Genomic DNA, 19,538 nt, shown 5'->3' with positions numbered 1-19,538 from the left:
TTTCCTAGAAGTGCCTGTAAAGGAACAAAACCTGATGCCTTCTTGGAAAGTCTTACGACTTCCAACCATGATTAAAATTTTTCTTGGCATTTTTCTTACTCGACTCGGTAGCAGGGTTGCCAACTTGGAAGGGTGCACAGGGCACTGGCCATCACAGGGCTAAGCCGGAGGGGCAAGTGTCCAGTCCTGATCCAAAGCCAGCAATGGGAAGAGAAGTGGGACCAACACAAAAAAGACTCCAATTTGATGTATACTTTAAAACATTTCACTATTGCAAGATGTCCCACGGGCTTGTGTATGTGCAGGCAGTTTGGTTGCCAGGCTCAACTCCTCCACGGCACCTTGTTTGAACTCGTGCACAAAGTCCTTGTCCCACACCATCTCCTGTTCCCAGCCCCGTCCATTCAGTTTCTGATGGAAGGGAAGTTGCTCTTTTGTTCCTGAGCTAGCTGTTTGCGGCCACTGCCCACTCACGCCTCGGCCACACAAACAGGCTGTGCTCACGGGGCTCCGAGGTTCCCTGAAACCGCGTGGGACCCTTCAGCTCATTGATAGTCATCAGATTGTTTGAACTTTTTTTCTGACACAAGCTGTTCAGTCATCTGAGGACAATTGTCATGTTCGTCCACATGGGTGTTCTCCAAGGAAATGCGGGATGGAAATTAATTTTCTTCCACACTTAGAGGGTCCCGAGTCCTGCACTTGGTCGCTCACCTTGTGTTCTCCACTCAACACCCTGGTTTTGGTACCCTTGATAAGCCTGGTATTTGAGATACTTTGCTATATAAATACAAGTCTGTTCAATGGTTCAAGCCCTTACTATGCAGCCGTGCTGTGATCTGCTCTGTGTACTGTGATCCGTGCGTCTCCCTGGCCTAAAAACGCATCACCATGTCCCAGCCCTCTGCCACTACCCACGGGGAAGGGATGCCACAGGCCACCCCTGCCAGGCACACAGTGTCGCCAGCATCGCTCTTAGCGCCACTTAACGCGTCCCCGGGGGGCCCCTGCCCGTCCCGGGCGAGGGCACACGGCCGGCCTGCGCCCCGCAGGCCCCAGCCCTCCTCCGGGAACGGGCCTGGGGCCCTCTGCAGTCCCCAGCCTGGGGCCGGCCACCACCTCCCGGGGCAGGGATGGCCGCAAAGCAGCAGGAAGCGGCTCCCCGGGGCGCGGAGTCCCACCTGGGTCCCCGTACACCCGCCTGGGCCCGGGCCCAGGCGTCCCGTCCCTCAGGAGCCCCACGGCGCCGGCGCGGCCGGGACTTCTTCCCGCTCCGACTTCTCGCGAGGAGCCGCCCTCACGCGCAGCCGCCGCAGCGCCCACACTCGGAACTCCACGCAGCCCCCATATCCTTCCGCGCGCTCGCTCCCCCTCCCCCTTCTGGAGAGTTCTGCACGGCGTCCGCAGGCCAAATAGTCCCCGCCGCCCCCCCGCCGCTCCTCCTCTTTCCGGCCCGACCCTCCCTCTTCGCTCCCAGCCCGGCCGCGGACCCCGTCGCGGCGGCCGCCGACCGACGGCCGTGCGGCGGCGGCGCAGCGCGGCGGAGGAGGAGGCGGACGTGGGGGGTGGCGGTGTGTGTGAGAGCGCCGCGGCGGAGTGATACGCGGAAGGCCGGCGAGGAGGCGCCAGCGCATAAAGGGGCGGCGGAGGGATGCGGTAGGAGCTGCGAAAGCGGCAGCGGCAGCCAGCTCAAGCCCCGCCGCCAGCCCCGCAGCGCGCCCGGCCGCCCGCCGGCCCCCGCCCTCCCTCCCGCTGCTTTCTGGGGGGGGCTCCTCTTTCCCTTTCCCCCCCTTCTCTCTCTCCTTCCCCTCCCTCATTTCCCCTCCCTCCCGCCACCTCCGCGCTCCTCCCCCTCCCCCCTTTCCACCCCTCCCCCTCGGAAAATAGTCCCCGCGGGCTGCCCCCTCCCCGCCCGCCCCTCTTCGCCGCCTCGCGCACACAATGGCGCTGAAGAGAATCCACAAGGTAAGGGCAGGGCCGGGCCCCGCCGCCACCGGGGCCGGCCCCGCCGCGCCCGCCGGGCCCTCGCCTTACATAACCCCGCCAGGCCGCCGCCGCCCCGGGCCTGGCGGCAGGAGCAGGCTAGGCCGCAGCCCCCGATGCCGGCCCTGGCTGAGGGCGGGGCGGGGTACGGGCGCCTTCGCCCACCCGCGCTGAGGGGCCGGTGGGCCCCGCCGTGCCGGGAGCGGGGGAGCGGCTCCCCACAGGCCGGGCCCGGCTCGGCGCTTTGTTCGCTCCCTCTGGGAAGGTCTCCCCTGGCCGGGGGGAGTCCGTGCCCTGTCCCCGGGGCGGGGACGGGCCCAGGCGGCTCCTCGGGAGCAACGTGGCCCCCCCCGACACCCCGGAGGCCGGGCCGCGAGGGGGCGCCGGCGGCAGGGCAGGGCGGCGGGGCCGGAGGTGCGCAGCGGCTTCGGTGGCTGCTCTGGGGCGCGGGGAACCGCGCCGTGCCGGGTGGCAGCGGGGAGCCCCGAGCTGGAGTGGGGGCCGGCGGTCTCCGGAGAAGGAGCCCAGAGGTGCGGAGCGCTGCCCGCCTGGAAGTTCTGGCGTTGGCTCCTCCGGGAGTCGCTTCTCCCTCCCCGAGGAGCCACGGCCTCGGTAGGGCTGAGCGTAGTGAACTCGTCATCTTCAACTAGTCAAAACAACGCGATTTTTTGTTTTAATGGAGCCGGTGGTGCTCCATAACCTGAGTCATAGAGTGGATTCGTAGGGGGAGGCGTGCGAGGTGCCTTCTCCTCCCGGAGCACTGCGCTTGGTGTCCTGGCCTTCTAGAAAAACACTGCTGCTGAACCCCCTGCGGTCTGAGAACCCTACTTTGTTTGATCACCGTGGTGTCTCTTACCAGGAAAAAAAAAGAGGATTATTGAAATATACTTTTGTCTTGCTGACTCAGGGAGGGAATTTGTATCCTTTTCTTGCAAAACATGTAGTTGTCAGTTTGGAGTGTCCATGTAAGGTTCAGGTGTAGAAGCCGGTCCTTCCATAGGGTTTCTGTTCTTGATTACTGTGTGAATCTAATTTTTGTCTAGAACCAGGTGAACATGCTACCTAATATTTAAGATCAGTTTGCCAGCTCGTTTTGTAGGTAGTGTCAGATTTGGGTTACGTGTTAACATCTTTGCTTTGATTGTAGGTTATCTTGAAGTTTTTGTGAAGCTTCATGTGTCGTGCTGATAAAATTAAAGCTAAGGTGGAGAAGAAAATTGAAGAGAGCTTGAAGGCTCACGTATGCTTGTGGAATAAGTAGAGCTTGAAAGAGGTGGAATAAGTAGAGCCTGAAAGGGAAGGATTTGGAGTATAATTTCAGTGTATTGAAATTTCCAGGGAAGGGTATGGTAGTGGGTTACAGAAGGAAGTTGTGCTCCTGCTGGGTATCGCTTATCTGCAACATTCTGTCACTTTAGTGATACTCAATACACTGCGAAGACCATTCCCCACCTCGTTTGTGGGCTCCCAGGTGTTCCCAAAGCGCTTCCTCCTGGGGAGCGGATCCTGTGCCAGCTCTCAGAACGGACCAAGGGGACATGGCAGTGAATGCAGAGTGGGGTAAATGTGGCTGCTGGGGGTAGGGGGGACACACAGAACGTACAGGGCTTTTGTGGGGAGGGTGCATCTTCTATTGGGTAACTTGGGAAGCAGGAAAAACTGCTTTAGTGTAGTTTGGTGTGTGCTGAGGTTCAGGATTCAACACTCTCTCAGAGCACTGCTGTTTCTAGTCTGTGGTTTTTAACAGGAGAGAAGCTGAATGTGTCGAGTCTTTGTTAATGTTGGGCACTTGTGGAGCGGTTCTTCGTGCTGCTTTTCAAAGATAGAGTCCTGAGGGATAATGGGGACTGTCTGGTTACGAGAGTCTCTGAAAGCCTTGGGAAGTAGCGAGAGCATCGCCAGAGCAGTGGTGTGTATTGAGCTCTGCAAAGTACCTGGTTATTTCAGTGGAGTAAGTGTGGTGGCTGTTGAGGAGGAGGAGGATGGTAGGGGCTGTAGGCAGCATTTCCAACAAAGTGTGTGAAGGGAAATAAAACTGCTTGTTCCAGCTGTCTGGGTGCTTTCAAAGTTAGATAGGAGTTGAGCTACAGACTAGAAAGGAGTGCTCTTAATTTGAGTTACTGTGGTTGTCTCGCTTAACTACTTAAGTGGTTGTTTACAGCAGCTATTTTAAAACCCGTGGAGAGTGTTCATATCAGCTTGTTTTGGTTCTGGTCTCTGGGAAAAGCAGCGGTATCTTATGTGTAGTGACCATCTCTGTCGGGACAAGGAGGGGAACAGCAAGTTTCTGACCTTGGCTGTGGCACCTCGTGGCAGGAACAAAAGCCTGCAGAATGTGGATGGAGTCGGAATAATCCCAACAGAATTGAGTACAAAGAGGCGATGGGAAGTAAAGCTGCTGCTTAGGCATTTCTGGAGAGTATTATCGGTCTTGATACCAGTGTTCAGGTCTCAGTCTTGCCGCTGGCTCTCGTGCTTGGCAGTTGGGGTTTTATGCTCGACTGCAGACTACGAGGTTTTCTCCAAAACTTTTGTGTCCTTGGATAAGGTAGGGGTGAGAACTCAGAAGCAGAAAGTAAACCTCTGATACAGTGTTACCTGAAGCAGCCTCTTGCCTGTTGAGCTCCTCTGGGCTGGGAGAGGGGCAGAACAGGGAGGTTTTTGCAGCTGGGTAAGGACTGGTGGTGCAAGAACCTGCACGGTCCATCCCAGTGTGTCTCTGGTGGCCCTGCTGCTCCTGGGGATGTCCAGAGACTCCAGCTGGGATAAGGAGTCTGCAGCAGCTGTTCTTTAGACAGATGCTCCCAAAGAGCTGGGACTTGAGACCTGCCATTGCGTTGCTGCTGGGATTACTCACTGCAGTCTTTCAGGCAGTGGTGGGCTTACTTCTCCTTAGGTGCTTCCTGCCTCAAGGCCTTGGACTCTTGTCTGGTGAGAAATGTTTGGGCAATGATGGCAGCCAGAGTCCCCATTAAGTGTGGGGATAAGAATGAAGTGTAACAATTTAATTGTTATTTATATACATATATAACTATGGTCTGCTTTCTCATGGATATATTTTTATAAGAAAGGCAATGTGAAGATACCCAGGGGTGGAATGGGAGTGGTGATACTGGAAGGCTATAATGAATGGCTTCCCTTTTAAGGTTTAAGCCAAAGCACTTCGGATTGAGCCGCATCCCTGGCTGTGGTGCTTCTCTTTAGGAAATGCGTTACCTATAACGGAATAACCAGGGCACCGTTTGGAGCTCTTGGAATGGGAGAGCATGTGAAAGGTTGGTTTACTGTTTTTATGGGTTCTCCCATATGAACTGCTTGATGGACCCTGCACTGAGGGGGATGGGGAAATCAAAGCCATGCTCCGACCCTGCTGAAGCACAAACATCTTCTTATAGTAGAGGAATGGTGATTTATACCGCTTGTACCAAACACTGGGTAATGCTTTGCAGAACTAAACTGTGCGTTCCATAGCGATGTCCCTGTTGAGCTGCAGAAGATGATGGGTTTGCCTGTAGCCCGGAGCTGCTTGACCTGAGGTGCTCCAGGGTCCCTTTTGCCAAAATGAAGAGTGCCCGTGGGCAGGATGCGGAGGCTCTGGCTGGTTGAAGGACGTGTGTGTTCACCCAGTTGTACACATGCAACCTGCGCTGAGCGAACTTTGTGTTACTTCTGCACTACCAGTTCTGCTTTACAGCAGCCGGTGGGAACAACTTGCTGCTTCCGTTACGGCCTCTCGCTGCGTTCGTGGAGCTGCCAGCGCAGCCCATCTGTGTTAAATCTTGTGTGTCGCTAGCACAGAGAATGCTGGTTAAGCTTCTAGTAGCTAGAGCTAGGCTTTTTGGTACTCTGCTTTCACACCAGGAGGAAGTTAGACATTGCTTTGGTCTTGCTATTCAGGCTTTTTTAAAAGAAAAAAAAAAAAGGTGACTGTTACATCAGAGCTTGTTTATAACGTGTACCTCAGTTATTCCTGTATTTCATGCAGCTTGACTCTTCTCGTGCTCCTCACTTAACTGCTTCCCTTCTGACTTTTGCCGAGTCTTGTAAGAACTCAAAGTCAATGATCTGAGCTGTTTCAAGCATTGAAAAAGCAGATTCTGTCAAAGGGAAGGGATTAAAATCTTTCTGAAGATTAAAATGCTTCTGTTAACAGGGGTAGTAGTGATTGCAAAGGTCCTGTAGGGCAGGAGAGCAGCTATGGATGCTGTAGGGAGCTGGTGATCTGACCTTGGTGTGGTGTGTGGGCACTGCCTGGCACAGGTACGGCTTGGCAAGGGGAGAGCGGAGCCCAGCCGAGTGTGTGTGGGTACAGGCCCTTACCTGCACCCAACACAGCACTGTCAGCGACAGGCAGAGGTAGAACCCTCTGGGCCAAGGAACGTGTAGCAGGTTCTCACCCAACCTGATGTCTCCATCCGCTGTGGTCCTGCTGCTGAGGTGAGGTGGAGCGCTGCCGGTTTGAATTTGGCCCTGGCACTGCTCCCCTGAAAGCCACTAACAACTCGTGGCTGGAAGTTCCTTTTTGTTTCGATAAATCACGATTTTGTGACATAGCCCTAGACTGCTTGTCACAGAGGGTTCAGGGGCTGCAGGCAAATAAACTTGCTAAAGTCAGATTAAAAGCTTACACCAGCAACCTGAAGCAAAAATTAGGCCTATAATCAAGCTGATGATGTGGTCTCCGAGTAAATTACAGCCCAAACTGGAGTAGGGAGGAAAAACTATGCAGTCCAACTTAAAGGGACTTTGGATAGTCTTTGGTTGGAGGTGCACATCTAGTGTGTTGGGGTGTATTTGGGGAACTCTACAAGGTTTATTAAAATAGCTGGAACTGACTGCTAAAGGATGCTGGCTTTTACCTGCTTGATTGGCTTCTTGATGTTGCCGGTTATGTTGGTTTTTCATACTAAAGGCTGTATTACCATTAAGGTAGTCCTTAAAACTAGTCTTATCTTCCAGACAAACAGTTTTTAGCAGGAACATGTTAGACTAGGGAGGGAATTGTTGTCTAGAAGAATAAATTTGAACTTTTCTAACAAATGTCTTTGGAGCTTACGATTAAAAGTAATTATAACTCGAAACGTGCAGGGTTAAATTTTAAGACTTAAAACACTTGTGTTTGATCATGCTTTAAAAACTTCTTGTGCGGTTGGTGAACTCCTTGATCAAGAGGCATTTAAAGTGCAATGTACTGACTGCTGGGAAGGAGGGTGGCCTGGATCTGAGTGACACTTGTGGCACTGGCTTCCCTGTGTCTCCTCAGGCCTTGCTGGCAGCTGGTGCCTTCCCTGACTTGGGAAGCACCACTTGGCATAAGCATGCTCCATCTTCCTTAAAATGCTCTCCTGGAACCCCTGAGTAGGGGCTTGTTTTGTTGGGGACTTAAAACACAATTAAATCTACTTTTGGAGCCTAAATGTCGGTTTCTTGTGTGAGTCTTGTAGCTGTTGGGACATCTAGTTCAAGGCTATAACAGCAGGAGTTCTGTTCAACTTGGCCTTTGGGCCAGACACCTGGAGCCTTGCTATGCTTTGTGCTGTGCTTCCACTTCCTCTTTTTTGCTGAGGAACTAATTAATACTTTTAACTGTAAGACATGTCAAGTTAATGGTATGATGGGCAGTGGTGGGCCCAGCCCCGAGGGGATTTTGCTGTAGGGGAGGCAGCAGAAACTCTAAGCTCTGTGAGTTGGCTTCCCAGCTGAAGGCAGTTCGGGGAGGGGTGGCCTCCTGGGAGCCAACTCAAACTGGAACTTCATCTAAAGGCCGCTGGAGTCATCACTGTTGAGTTCCTACAGCAAAGCCTTCTGCATGTGCTTAAGGATCAGGAGCTGTCTCGAAGGGTGACCAGCTACAGCTTTCTTCAGGTTTTGGATTAAAATCAGCACTGTCAAGGTCAGACTTGATTATTGACTGGTGAGTCTTCCCCAGATCACAGGGGAATAGAGCAGCCTTGTAGGTTAGGTTCCCACACGTGCAGTCATGGGGGGCTTCTAGGTGATACTGAACTGTAACTGAATCCCATAAAAAAAATCCTGTTCCAGTTTTATCAGAGCTCCAGAGTCATTTGTTCTGACTTTACAAACCAGTTGGTTCTCTCTGGCTGCAGAGCCCTTGCTGGGGCTGATGTTGTGCTAGCAGTACCTTGGAATCTGCGCAGAAATCTTCAAAAGGCAAAGTGACCTGTGGGCCAGATACTGAAGTGTGGCACTGTCTGTGGGTGCTTCGCTCCTCCTGCCTGGGTAAACGCAGCCATACGTTGCTGCCAGTCCTTTTTTCAGTCTTGGCCGGGCAGGTCTGACCAGTGAGCAGCGGAATTCTCACTGACATATCGGCAGCTTGAAGGGAATGGTGTGTTAAAGCCATCGTCTGTGCCCTGCCAGGACATCCGGTATCATGCTGGCCTCACTAGTGCGCAGAGGCAACTGGGGGTCTACTGGGGCCTCGAGGCTGTGCTCCAGAAGTGTCCTGTGCAGGTTAAATCTCCTCCTTGTTATTCGACCTCTTGTTCTACAAAAGGTAGGAGGTTTTGTATCGTAGGGGTTTGAATTGAGAATTATGGCTGAACTTTTCCAAGCTAAAAGTACTGCTTTTTACACGGGCCTTTTAATCTGTGATGTTTCAATCTGTGAATTTATAGAGCAGAACCTGAAATGCTGCCTTAGGTGAGAGCTGCATCGTGGAGACAAGTGGTATGGGTTGCAAGTCATCTCTTCCCAGTGAGATACTATATACCACTTCAGAAAAATCGAAGTATTCCTTCCAGCTGGAACTGAAGGTTGAAGAGATAGTATTTTGATGAGAAACAGGGCTGCTTTAAGTGTCGTTGTTGCCTCTGCTTCTGTGGTGAGGCTTGTCTTGTGTGGTATCACTGAAGGTCTGCTGTTTCATCCTGTCTGCTGAAGCAGCGCTTTTGGGCAGCGGGATGTGGGGTGAGCGTCGGGGCAGCTTTGGAGCTGGGTGTTCTACTAGAACATGTGCTCAGCCCGCGTTTATAACTATTTCCCCTTGATGGTAGGGAAGGTGCATGTCAGGTTCTTAAGACCACAAGCTCCTGTGGATTACATTTATGTGGAAAACATGGATTCTTACAGCTGTACTCCCTCCGAGTCTAGTGTTGTTGCACTGTATTTATGCATAAAACAGGAGTGAAGGGGATAAGAAGTGGTAAGAAAGAGAGACTTAGATGTGTTTTTTTCTTTAATAGATACGTTTGAGGTTTTGAGTACTGTAGCATTAAACTGTCTCTTCCAGAAGATTAGAGAGCATTTGGAAGTGGACCGGATTCTATACACCTTTAGAATGAGTAGGTGTTTTCCTGGTTTTAAATTTCCATGCCCAAATTTGTGCTTATGGAGACTCACTTTGTTCTTTGTAGCCAGGACTAGACTGGCCATGAAGATGATGTGTGGCCTTCAGGTGCCAATGGAGCTGTAAGTGGCCACATGTTACTTTGCACTGACTGCACAGGGTGGCCCTTGGCTTGTTGGTGCTGACACAGAGCATGGAGCTGGATGCTACTCTGTATTTTTCAGACCGTCGCTCTCTAAGTTGTATAGTACACGCACATCTCTAGGGTGGAGCAGTAATCTTCTGTTGCTTGGGGTGATACTTGACATATTTAATGTTCTGGAGTCACCGCAGTGAGGTGTCCAGCGGGTGGTGTGAAGTATGAGCGCCTTACTGACCTTCACGCTGGCTGATACCCCCAACCAGGAGGTAAGGAAGGAACCTGGCTTAGCTAAAGCTGGCTACTCTGAATTGACCTGCATAACTGACAACTCTGAAGGGCTTTTCTCCTTCAGAGGTTATCTGGAGGTGCTCTTCACCTTCAGGAGAAAGTAGGCTCTTCAGCAGATGTTGAATGCTCAACGTCTGCTCCTCCCCAAGTCCATGCTGAACCCTGAAGTGTGGCGGCAAGGTTTGCTTGGGTCAGCACTGTAGGAAGCTCAGTAGAAGCACTAGAAAAGCTTCAGTGGTCTGGTGTCACCTCAGGAGGCTTCCAGCTGGACTTAAAAAAAGTTGGGCGCTGCTGAGGGCAAACCCAAACTTGTGTATGCTTTGCAGTAGTGAGGGTGTGTGAAGCTTTGTATCCCCACTGCAGTCTTCTGTGGAATGGCTCACTGAGGGGAAAACCCCTGGATTCACTTGTTTAGCATAAGGCACCATTTTCCTGCTGTAACAGAAGAGTGTTTGGTTGGTGGTGGCCTCCCAGTTCATGGGAAGTAGAAGCTGGAACTCCCAGAGATCCATCTATTCAAGAGCCTAAATACTGCCTGTAAATAACAAAAGGCCATTAAGTGACATGCTTTTTCCATTCCTGCAATCAGCTTGTCTGGATCATTGTCCTTAAATGTTTTGTCTAGCAAAAGCTTCAGATAAGTCTGGTATCTGAAACTCCCCCTGGACTGTTGCTGGTGACCCTTGGGGGCTGGGAGGTGAGAAGCCGAAGGTACAGTGGGCCAGGGACAGCATGGGAGCGTTTCCCAACCCCCTGAATGCTGGATTTAGTTGTCCTCCTAATGGTTGTCTGATGTAGATGTTTAGCTTTCTAGACTGAGTGGGCACGGAAAATTAGCTTGGGCCTGTCATGCAAAGCAGGTCAGTGGCTGAGCCAGAAATAGCAAAGTTTGACTTTAAGTTTTACTCTATTTGCATTTCCCACTAAATGTCCATTTCCTGAGCAAATTGCTTATGTGAATTACTGGTGACAGTGTGGACTTTTTTTTCTTCTCATCTGGGCTGAAATTTTGTTTCAAATTGAAAGTTGGTATAATTCAGAAATTATTCTATTCCGAATCACTCAACCTGCTTAGCCCGAAAATTGAGACTCATAGTAGGATTTCTTCAGAGGAAAACTTGAGTGGCGCAGGTACTTGAAAAGTGAGGATTTCCCTCTGTGGGCTGGCAGTTCTGTAGGTGCAGAAGGCCTTGTGTTCTATTCCCTTTAACCCCCTGTAGTCACACATCTGGAGATGAAACAACTGCAGGTTATTGAAGGTTTGTATACGGCAAAAAGGCTTGAGGTGATAAACTAGATCACTGCAGCCTGATCAAGCGGGAGCTGCTACAATATGGGGGATAAAATAAGGCTGATACTGGGAGTCGTTGGATTGAGGCCACCTTATCTCTCTCTGACCTGGAGATAGTGGTGTATATAATACCCTGATAATGCTTGGGGTTTCTGAAGTTGTTATCAATGAAGGCAAACCTGATAGACCCTATGACTTGATGAGGATTGCAGTGTCTTAATGGAGTGTGGAAACCTAGAGAGGTAACAGATATATGTACCAAAGGTGTTCCCTGGATTTAAGATACAACTTTGCTTTCTGGGGTCCTGGCTGCTAGTTTTGTGGTGTTTTGGGAAACTCACTGATGTGTTATGTTTGTGAGCAAGAACGATAACCAGAGTGCTTCTAGCAGTGTTTTTTAGCAATAATGTAATTGGATTTGAAATTAAATGAAATAAACTGTTCCTGTTTTCTAGGAGTTGAATGATCTGGCACGTGATCCTCCAGCACAGTGTTCAGCAGGGCCTGTTGGTGATGACAGTAAGTATCTCCTATTGGCAAACACTGGCAGTCTCCAACTATTTTCCTTCTAAAACAGGATGCCCTGTTCCTTAGTAAGACCCTTTCTGTTACTTTTACTCCACATCCTAATCTTACATTTGCTGCCCTTCTGTATCCCCTGGTACTTTCCTTGTATATCACTGGATATCTCGGTCACGCTCGTGGTATTGATTGGACAACTGTGCGCTGAAGGCACCTTAAGTTACACCTTTCAGAGTAACTGATGTTCTTACGGGGTGTGCTGTCTGCAGAAGTCAGTAACTTCAGTAGCTCTGTGGCCAAATCAGAGAGCAGCTTCAGACAGCTTTCTGAAGTTCCTTCTTACCTGAATTATATGTAGTGTCCTGTAGAAGTAAATTACTCTGCTGTACCCCTAGATGGGAGTACAGCAAGGACAGGGTTAACTGTGCTGAGCACAGTTTTGGCTCTTTATTTTTAGGCAGGATTTAACTCAATTTGAACTATTACTTGTGGCTTTCTCAATAAGCAAAATCAGAATGTCTAAATGCTGCTGTTGTCACTAACCTGTGGCTTGATTTGGATGTAGCTGCTTAGATGTGAGATGGGAAGTGCAGGTGGAGCATCCATCGGTACACGTGGTCCTGCTATATTTAAAAACTACTCAAATCAGTTGGCCCTGCCAGGCTCCATATAGGGGATACCCTGGGACGGCCTTTCTGGCCTACAGACCAGCTGGTTGTGTTTCCTGTACAGGGTGGTTTATCTGGTGTGTGATTTGAAGTTATTCTGTCCTTTTCAAAGCTCAAGGAACTGTGTTTAAAGCAGGACAAAACCACACAGTTATTCTTTAAAATCCTACTGTGAATTTTTTGTCTAACATCATTTTATATTGGGAAGATCCACTGTCGTCTAGTATACGTGTCTTCCCCTTCTCTCTAGGAACAAATACATCATGCGTCTTAGCTTAATGGTGTTGATATGGGTGCTTCTTTATCTTAGTTCTAGGTAATGTTCTGAGTCTGCTTTGATTAGCTGTCAATAAGGCAACTAAATTACTGTCCTGTACTTTATGGTGGTTTTCTGAGGGGCCTTGCAGTGGCTTTGCAAGCTCTGCAGTCTTCCCCACATTAACTAGGATTTTATACTTCTGCTGAACAAGTTTTTTGCAGCAGCATTAAACTCCCGGTCGTAGCTTAGGTGAGCAAGATCAGTAGGATGTTTGCAGTGAGACAAGACCACTTGGAAATTCACCTTTTGCTTTATAACTTTACTATGGGCCTTGGGGTAAATTCAGGTACTTGCATTATGCATTAAGTGCTTAAAATGCCTGAAATGGGGAATGTGCTCAAGAGTCTCTCTTGCAACAGCCCTGCTGTGCAGAAAAGGCTACATGAGAACACATGGCAGCTCTGACTGGGCTGCCCATTAAACATCAAACTTGCTGTGGGACATGGTCTGTGGCCACTGTGCTGTTCAGTGGAGTGTCTGCGCTCCTGAGAGTAGGGGATATTTAAGTAGGGAACCCCTCCATCTATGCTTTAAGGTGTCTTTTCTGAAAGGAAAAATTAGCTGCCGAGATATTTCTGAATCATTTCTGAACTATTCAGAAGTTCTGAAGTGAATAGAAACTTCTACATTCCTATAGAAATCTAGGACTAGATTAAAAAAACACTTGAAACCTGCAAATGAAAATACTGGAATTAGTGGAGATGTTACTGTTCATCAGTCCTTTCAGACAAGTGAAAGCGGTGTTTGGTTTTGAGGGGTTTTAGCAGTAGCGTCCACCTGCTTCTAGTTACTCCACAACTTCATTCTGAAGTTTTTTGAAGAAGCTTGTAGTTTCATGGAAGAGAAATGACTCAAATGTAGAGCCAGTCTGAGAGGCTTTTCTTTCCTTAAATTAGCGAGTGTGATTTGGGCCATGATAAACTACTTCATAATTTCCGAAGACTATCATAGGTGATGGAGATGGTCTGGTAAAGGAGGTGGTGACAAAAGTAGGTGAATGCTTATAATGGAAGCTTACTACTGAATACGTAAAGCTTTAAAGTAATATTCAGTTCTTCTCCTTGTGCCACCTTTCTGAAAGACCTCTGATTAAAGACTTTCACCCAGAGTCGTTGGGTGAGACGTACACCCAAACTGTTACTAAATGGGCAGGGGTGGCAGCAACAGGAAGGTGCCTTCTCTGAGATCCTTCTGCTGTGGGTCTGCCTCGGTTGCCCTGTCAGAAGGACATTTCTCTGAGTTCAGGACACACTGTGCTTGCAAAGTGCTGTCTCGTGGCTCATCCAGCCGCTGTAAACCCTCCCCAGCTGTGAGCTTCTTGTCCCTGTCGTTCATAAACTTTGGAAAGTGAAGAGCTGTTTCTGTGAACTGCAGGGACAGGATTTTCTCTCTTGAGGTAATGTAGTCCTCACCCTCTTCCTCCTACCTCTGGCCTTGGTTTTGGAAATATGCTCGGGACTGGATCACACTGGGTACTTCCAGAGTGCTCTGCAGTGGCTTCGTTCACTTCCAAATTTACCTGTGCTCAACTATGGGAAGTCAGCCACCCCCTTACTCTGTAAATAACTCTGGGTGGCTGCTTTCAAAGTAAAGAATCAACTGAGGTAGGCTCTGCATGACAAATCCATCTTTTGGTTCTTCAAACTTGTCCTGCATCCCATGAGAATCTAAAGCTTAGATTAAGCAAGAACATACCTTGAGGCTGGGGTGGGAGTTGCAGTAGGAAAACCTCACAACAAAACAAACTGCCCTTCCAGCTTATAAAAAAGTTAGGATTCAGTGTGAAAGCATTTTTCTTTCTGGTTTCTTGTTTGGTTTCAGCCAGTAGTTGGTTATATCAGCTTCTCTCTTCAGCGTGCAGAGGTTTGCAGGTTGTCTCCCATGCTGTCTGTACCCCAGTGCAGTCACAGTGGATCTTATCAGCACCTGGTGGTGCCTGTGAGATTCTTGGTGGTTTTTCTGGGATTAATCACAGTCTTCACTGCTGGGTTTCTGCTGCCCCTTAGCCCTCTTGTCTTGAGTTTCTCAGTGTCCTCCTGCAGGTGATGGGGAGTTCTGTGAAGCTGCCTGAACCTTTTAAAATGGGTGCACACTAAGTATGAACTCATGAGCCGCTGTCTTGATTTCCTGGCTGAGTGTAGAGTTTCTCAAAGCGCTGGTGGGTGTTATCAGCTGCTGGTCCTGGTTACAAACTGCTGCTCTGACCAAACACTCTTCTCCCCTTGCCTTGGCAGGGCTGTTCCCACTCTGATTTTTTTTTTGTTTTGTTTTTTTGTTTCCCCTTCCTTGTATGAGATCACTCCCAGCTGTAATGCCTGTGCCGTGTGTAATTAAAAACTGCCTATGCTAGATTGGAGTGAGTAGTGCTGCTCTGGGCTAGAATTACTTTTGGCACAGGTAGCTCTGAAAGCTGGAGACAACACTTGCAAGTTAAGAACACGGCTGCAGATGGCTTCAGCTTCTGTGGCTTGAAGACTTACCTTACAACAACTGGAGTCTTCTCCCCAGTCCTGAAAGTGCCATGGAGCTGACATCCATGTGGAAGGAAACCTCCCGTGAGACTCTTCCACAAATAATTTAAGCTGCTCTTTGCACAGGCTGGTGCTAGAGCCTTTGGAGAACACAGGAACCACGAGAACTTCCTGATGTGCCTCATACAGATTAACAGCTTTGATTGTTTTCCTTGTGTTCTGCAGCATAAAGACATTCTCCATGAATCTTCTGTATTACCAGATTAAGATGTTCTCTTGGACAGATGCATACGAGTGAGACTTAATTTTTGTCCATTTAACCCAAAGTGTATATGTACAAGCACATCCTGGGCCCGAGTATTGAGCAGGCTGTTGTTTTTGCATTCTCTTAAGATTTATATTGCTTTTTGCTGCTTTAATGACATCTTGAAGCCTCTGTGGAGACTAAGCTTAAACATTCAGTCAAGATACCACTGGCTTAGGTTACCTCTCTATATATGGTATATGCAACGCTTAGGCTTCCTCTCCATTTAATTAAGGATCTGTGTAGGAGAGATTCTGCCCAAGAAAGAGCAACCTACAGCAAAGGTACAAGGTGAATCAAAACCTAAGAGGGCAGTCATTGGAAACAGGGCTTTGATTCAAGTGCTTCATTGGAAACAACAAAGCTGAACTGGCAAATCTGTCAGGTGTGAAATGTCGACTGCATAAATCTGGGGTTTTATTGTCAAGGAGTTTTTTGCAGGGCACAACATGTGTGTGGTACCACAGCAATCCCAAAGTGTGGACCAAGTGGATGTGGAGCCTTGGGTACTTTGCTCTGTCTCTGCTTAATTTTATGGCTTGTTTCCCTGCAGCCTTTCAGAAGGCTTTGTTTTTAAAATAGACTTTTCTGTGCTGCTTTGTCTGGAATTAAGTAGTTCATTACTTGAGCTTCTCCAAACTGAAGTAAATCTTTCTCTTTTTCAGTGTTCCATTGGCAAGCTACAATAATGGGACCAGTAAGTATGAGAGAATTGATGTTCATAGCTTCTTATGACTAGTCTTCTTGTAATAACTCCTCAAATTGCAATGATTCTTTTTCATTAACAGAATGACAGTCCCTATCAAGGTGGTGTATTTTTCTTGACAATTCACTTCCCAACAGATTATCCCTTCAAACCACCTAAGGTGAGTGGCTTGTACTGTAAATCCGTTCATTACCCTGTGGTGTGATGTACATTTGTGAGCCTACACTGAAATTTTCCTTCTTCTGCAGGTTGCATTTACAACAAGAATCTATCATCCAAATATTAACAGTAATGGCAGCATTTGTCTTGATATTCTACGATCACAGTGGTCCCCAGCACTAACTATTTCAAAAGGTACCTCTAATGCTCATTTAATTTTACTCTGCTGAAATGAATTACTGATTTGGATTTCGAGTGTAAAAAAAACCTGCTTCTTTCCTGCTGTCAACCATTTCTGTGGTCACTGCTTCAATCTTGTGACTCCGCTTGTGGCCAGTTTGGCCAGTTCATGAGTGCGGGATGCTCTGGATGTCCGATGTCCCTGTGGCCTTGGGGGCACCGCTCAGCTTTGCCTGTGGATCAGATAAGTCTTGCTACACCAAGTACATCTTCCCACCTCGCCTCAGTGTGAAAACACTTATACTAAAACAAAAAAAAAAAACAACCCGTAAAACCAAACCCTCCAAATTTAAGCTAGTATATGACAATGGAAGATTTCAATGTTCAAAATGCAGACCAAGTGAAATGTGTAGGGGAACAGCTGTGGCCTTTAAAAAACACTAAACCTGCTTTAATTCTTTGTCATATTAAAAAAAAAAAATAAATAAATCTCCTTTTCAAAGGAAGATCAGAACTCCACGTGGGTCATTTTTTTAACAAAACTTTCAATGACATGGACTACTAAAACATGTTCTAAAACTTAACTAGCTTGTACTGTCTTAATTTTTTTTTTTTTAGCTGAAAACCTCTTGGTCCCTGTGAGCTGTGTTAGCTTGTGGGGCACTGGAATATATCCTTTGCCTGGTAAAGCAGCATTCACGTTGTTTAATGCAAACAGGAGGTTTTAAACACTTTGAAAGAAAAACAAGGATTGAATTTTATTGATATTTTTTTTTTTTTTTTTCTGGCTATTGGGAGTGTAGCTCCACAGTTTGTAGATCTAGCCATGGCAGTTGAGAATATATTTGGTCTCTTCTGTGCCTGGACCATGTCCTGACCACTCTGCACCTTCACGCTGTCTTTGTAATTAAATGCTGCAGATATATGTTTAATTACAGCATCCTTCAGACTGTGTCCCAGCTCTACCAGCCTCTTCTTGTTGCCTGTAATTCTTCCCTTGAACTACGCTCTTTGGTTCAGAGATGACTCCTGGTGCCCCTCCCTTGCATGCTGTAACTGCCTTCCTTTTACTGACCTCACACGACTTCCTGCCTTCTCTGTCTGGGTAAAGGCTTCTGCGTTTGTAGAACCAGATGGAAAGGCAAAGCGATATCTTGACTTGTCTTTTAACTGAAGCAAATCCGTTTGTGCACGAAGCTGAAAGTCTTCACTGTGACTTGAAAGAACTGAAGAAATGGTGTGTCAGTAAAGGGAGGATCAGTGTCAGGTTGAGGCAGCTTTCCTTACAAAAGCTTTCAGTCAAGTACTAGCTGCTGTTAGTTAGTTGCTAAGTTAGTACTAAATTCTGTCATCTATTATGTTTTGATTAAAGTGCTGTGTAATTGGTTAGGATACTATAGTTGGAGGATATGTAATGTGACATGGTGTCTTCCATTTGTTTTAGAGGGTCTAAAATGACCGTATGGGCAGTGGGGTGATGGATAGCACGTTTGAAAATACAGGAGGATAGTCTGGAATTAGGACAGTTGGAAAAAGATGGGGCAAGAATTTTAAAGGTTGGTTTAAAGGCCATTAGCTAATTGCCTGTTAATGACTGTCAGCTTTAGTCACAAAATACATCTCAACATTAGTTTTGCAACATCTCCTTCTATTCTTTGCCTTGAACTCTTTTTTTTTTTTTCCCTCATCCTCTTCAGACTGCAGCCTGGTGGCTTGGCTAGAGTAAACCATGGGATACTTAGCCCCTCCTATCGCCCTGTCTCCCACTTGCAGCTCCCTGGGAATAGGTGTCTTTGTATTGCTGATAGCTTCTTACTCATTGCAGGAGGGTTCATGTGAAACTCTCCTTCATACAGGACAAAACGCATACGGGGGTAATCGGTGAGAAAACAATCTTGTTCAAGTTCCCTTGGTATTCATTTCATGAAGGAATTAAAGGCAGCAAAAGAAGTTTTTATGGGTCGTTCCATAGAAATTCAGAATACTTCCCTCAAATAACAGGGATTTCTCATCAGAAACATCCCAGTAAGAGGCAAGAGCTGATACTTAAAAGAAGCATTCCCATCTTTAACAAGTATAAATAAATTCCACAAAGGCAACTTCAATCATTTAGGGTGAAAAATCTTGTTTTCAGTCAGTTTAGAACTGTGTCTTTGCAGACTTTAGGGCTATTTCAGCTCTCTAGTAACTCCTTGATAGCCTTCTTAAAGAATAAATGTGTTGCTAGTAGGAAAAGCTGTTGGGTTAGGTAATTAAAAGTGAATAACAAGACTTGAGCTGTTCAGTATGAAGGTTACACCTCTTCCAAAGCAACAATTTAGTATTTGTAATACAGATTTCTTAGAGTACTTCCTAAATTTTGTCCCCCTTTTAAAAGGGGATGCTATTGGGAGCAAGCTGTTTGAATTCAAAAATCTGTAAGCAGATGCCTAGAACACAGCTTTAAAAGAAGTGTACTTTCTTTACTGATAGAGAAATTGGGGAATATTAGAAAGAGTTCTTCTAGGAGACAGCTTATCAGACACAGCTTCCTTCTCCTGAGGCATCTGCTGGGCAGCATTACAGAATCACAGAATCTTAGTGGTTGGAAGGGACCTTTGAGATCATCGAGTCCAACCACATTAAAAAACAAACAAAAAAAACCACAACATACAAAAACAAGCAAACAAACAAAAAAAAGCACCCACCAACTAAACCCCACACCCACAACCTCATACACATTGTCAGATGTGATGTTGTAATTAATGTGTGGTACATGAACATGTTTTTCACTTTAGCCTGCAAAGGGGAAGGGGTATGCAGTGACTTCCCTTTAATCTACAATGCCACTTTTTGTGGTGGGAAGAGTGTGAAAAATCGTGTTAGTGTCACTTAATCATGCCAGTGAAGTGGTAAAGGTAGAGGTCTTGGCTCCTCGTGCTCCGGAGGGCAGTTGGGAGACCTGTTTTGGGAGCCTGTCCCTGCCCTCTCTGCTGGGTAAGATAGCAAGGGCTCCAAAACTGTTGGAGCAGTTTTATTTCAGACAGCTAAATAAATAAGGACACTTCTTTCTATAACCAATTTGATAACATGATCTTTGCTATGACAGTAGAGGTGACGAGCATCTTATGGTTGTGTTTTGTCTTTCTCAATGTTTGCCCCTCCTAGACTTGGTGAAAGGGGTTCTGAGGAATTGGGAGAACACCACTGAGTGCCT

General features: G+C 47.6%; 1 protein-coding gene across 1 annotated transcript in view; it reads left to right on the top strand.

The window, feature by feature from the left end:
- Nucleotides 1-1,394: 1,394 nt before the first annotated feature.
- UBE2D2 (ubiquitin conjugating enzyme E2 D2) overlaps nucleotides 1,395-19,538 on the top strand; it is a 31,053-nt gene continuing 12,909 nt past the window's right edge. The window contains exons 1-5 of the mRNA XM_074156604.1: nucleotides 1,395-1,965; nucleotides 11,469-11,532; nucleotides 15,963-15,994; nucleotides 16,086-16,163; nucleotides 16,252-16,357. Of these exons, the coding sequence (XP_074012705.1) occupies nucleotides 1,942-1,965; nucleotides 11,469-11,532; nucleotides 15,963-15,994; nucleotides 16,086-16,163; nucleotides 16,252-16,357 (304 nt within the window). The 5' untranslated portion in view covers nucleotides 1,395-1,941. The remainder of the gene's footprint in view (nucleotides 1,966-11,468; nucleotides 11,533-15,962; nucleotides 15,995-16,085; nucleotides 16,164-16,251; nucleotides 16,358-19,538) is intronic.

This window comes from Numenius arquata, chromosome 11 (genome assembly GCF_964106895.1).
Source record: "Numenius arquata chromosome 11, bNumArq3.hap1.1, whole genome shotgun sequence".
Taxonomy (NCBI): Eukaryota; Metazoa; Chordata; class Aves; order Charadriiformes; family Scolopacidae; genus Numenius; species Numenius arquata.
This window is presented reverse-complemented; position numbering and strand designations above follow the sequence as displayed.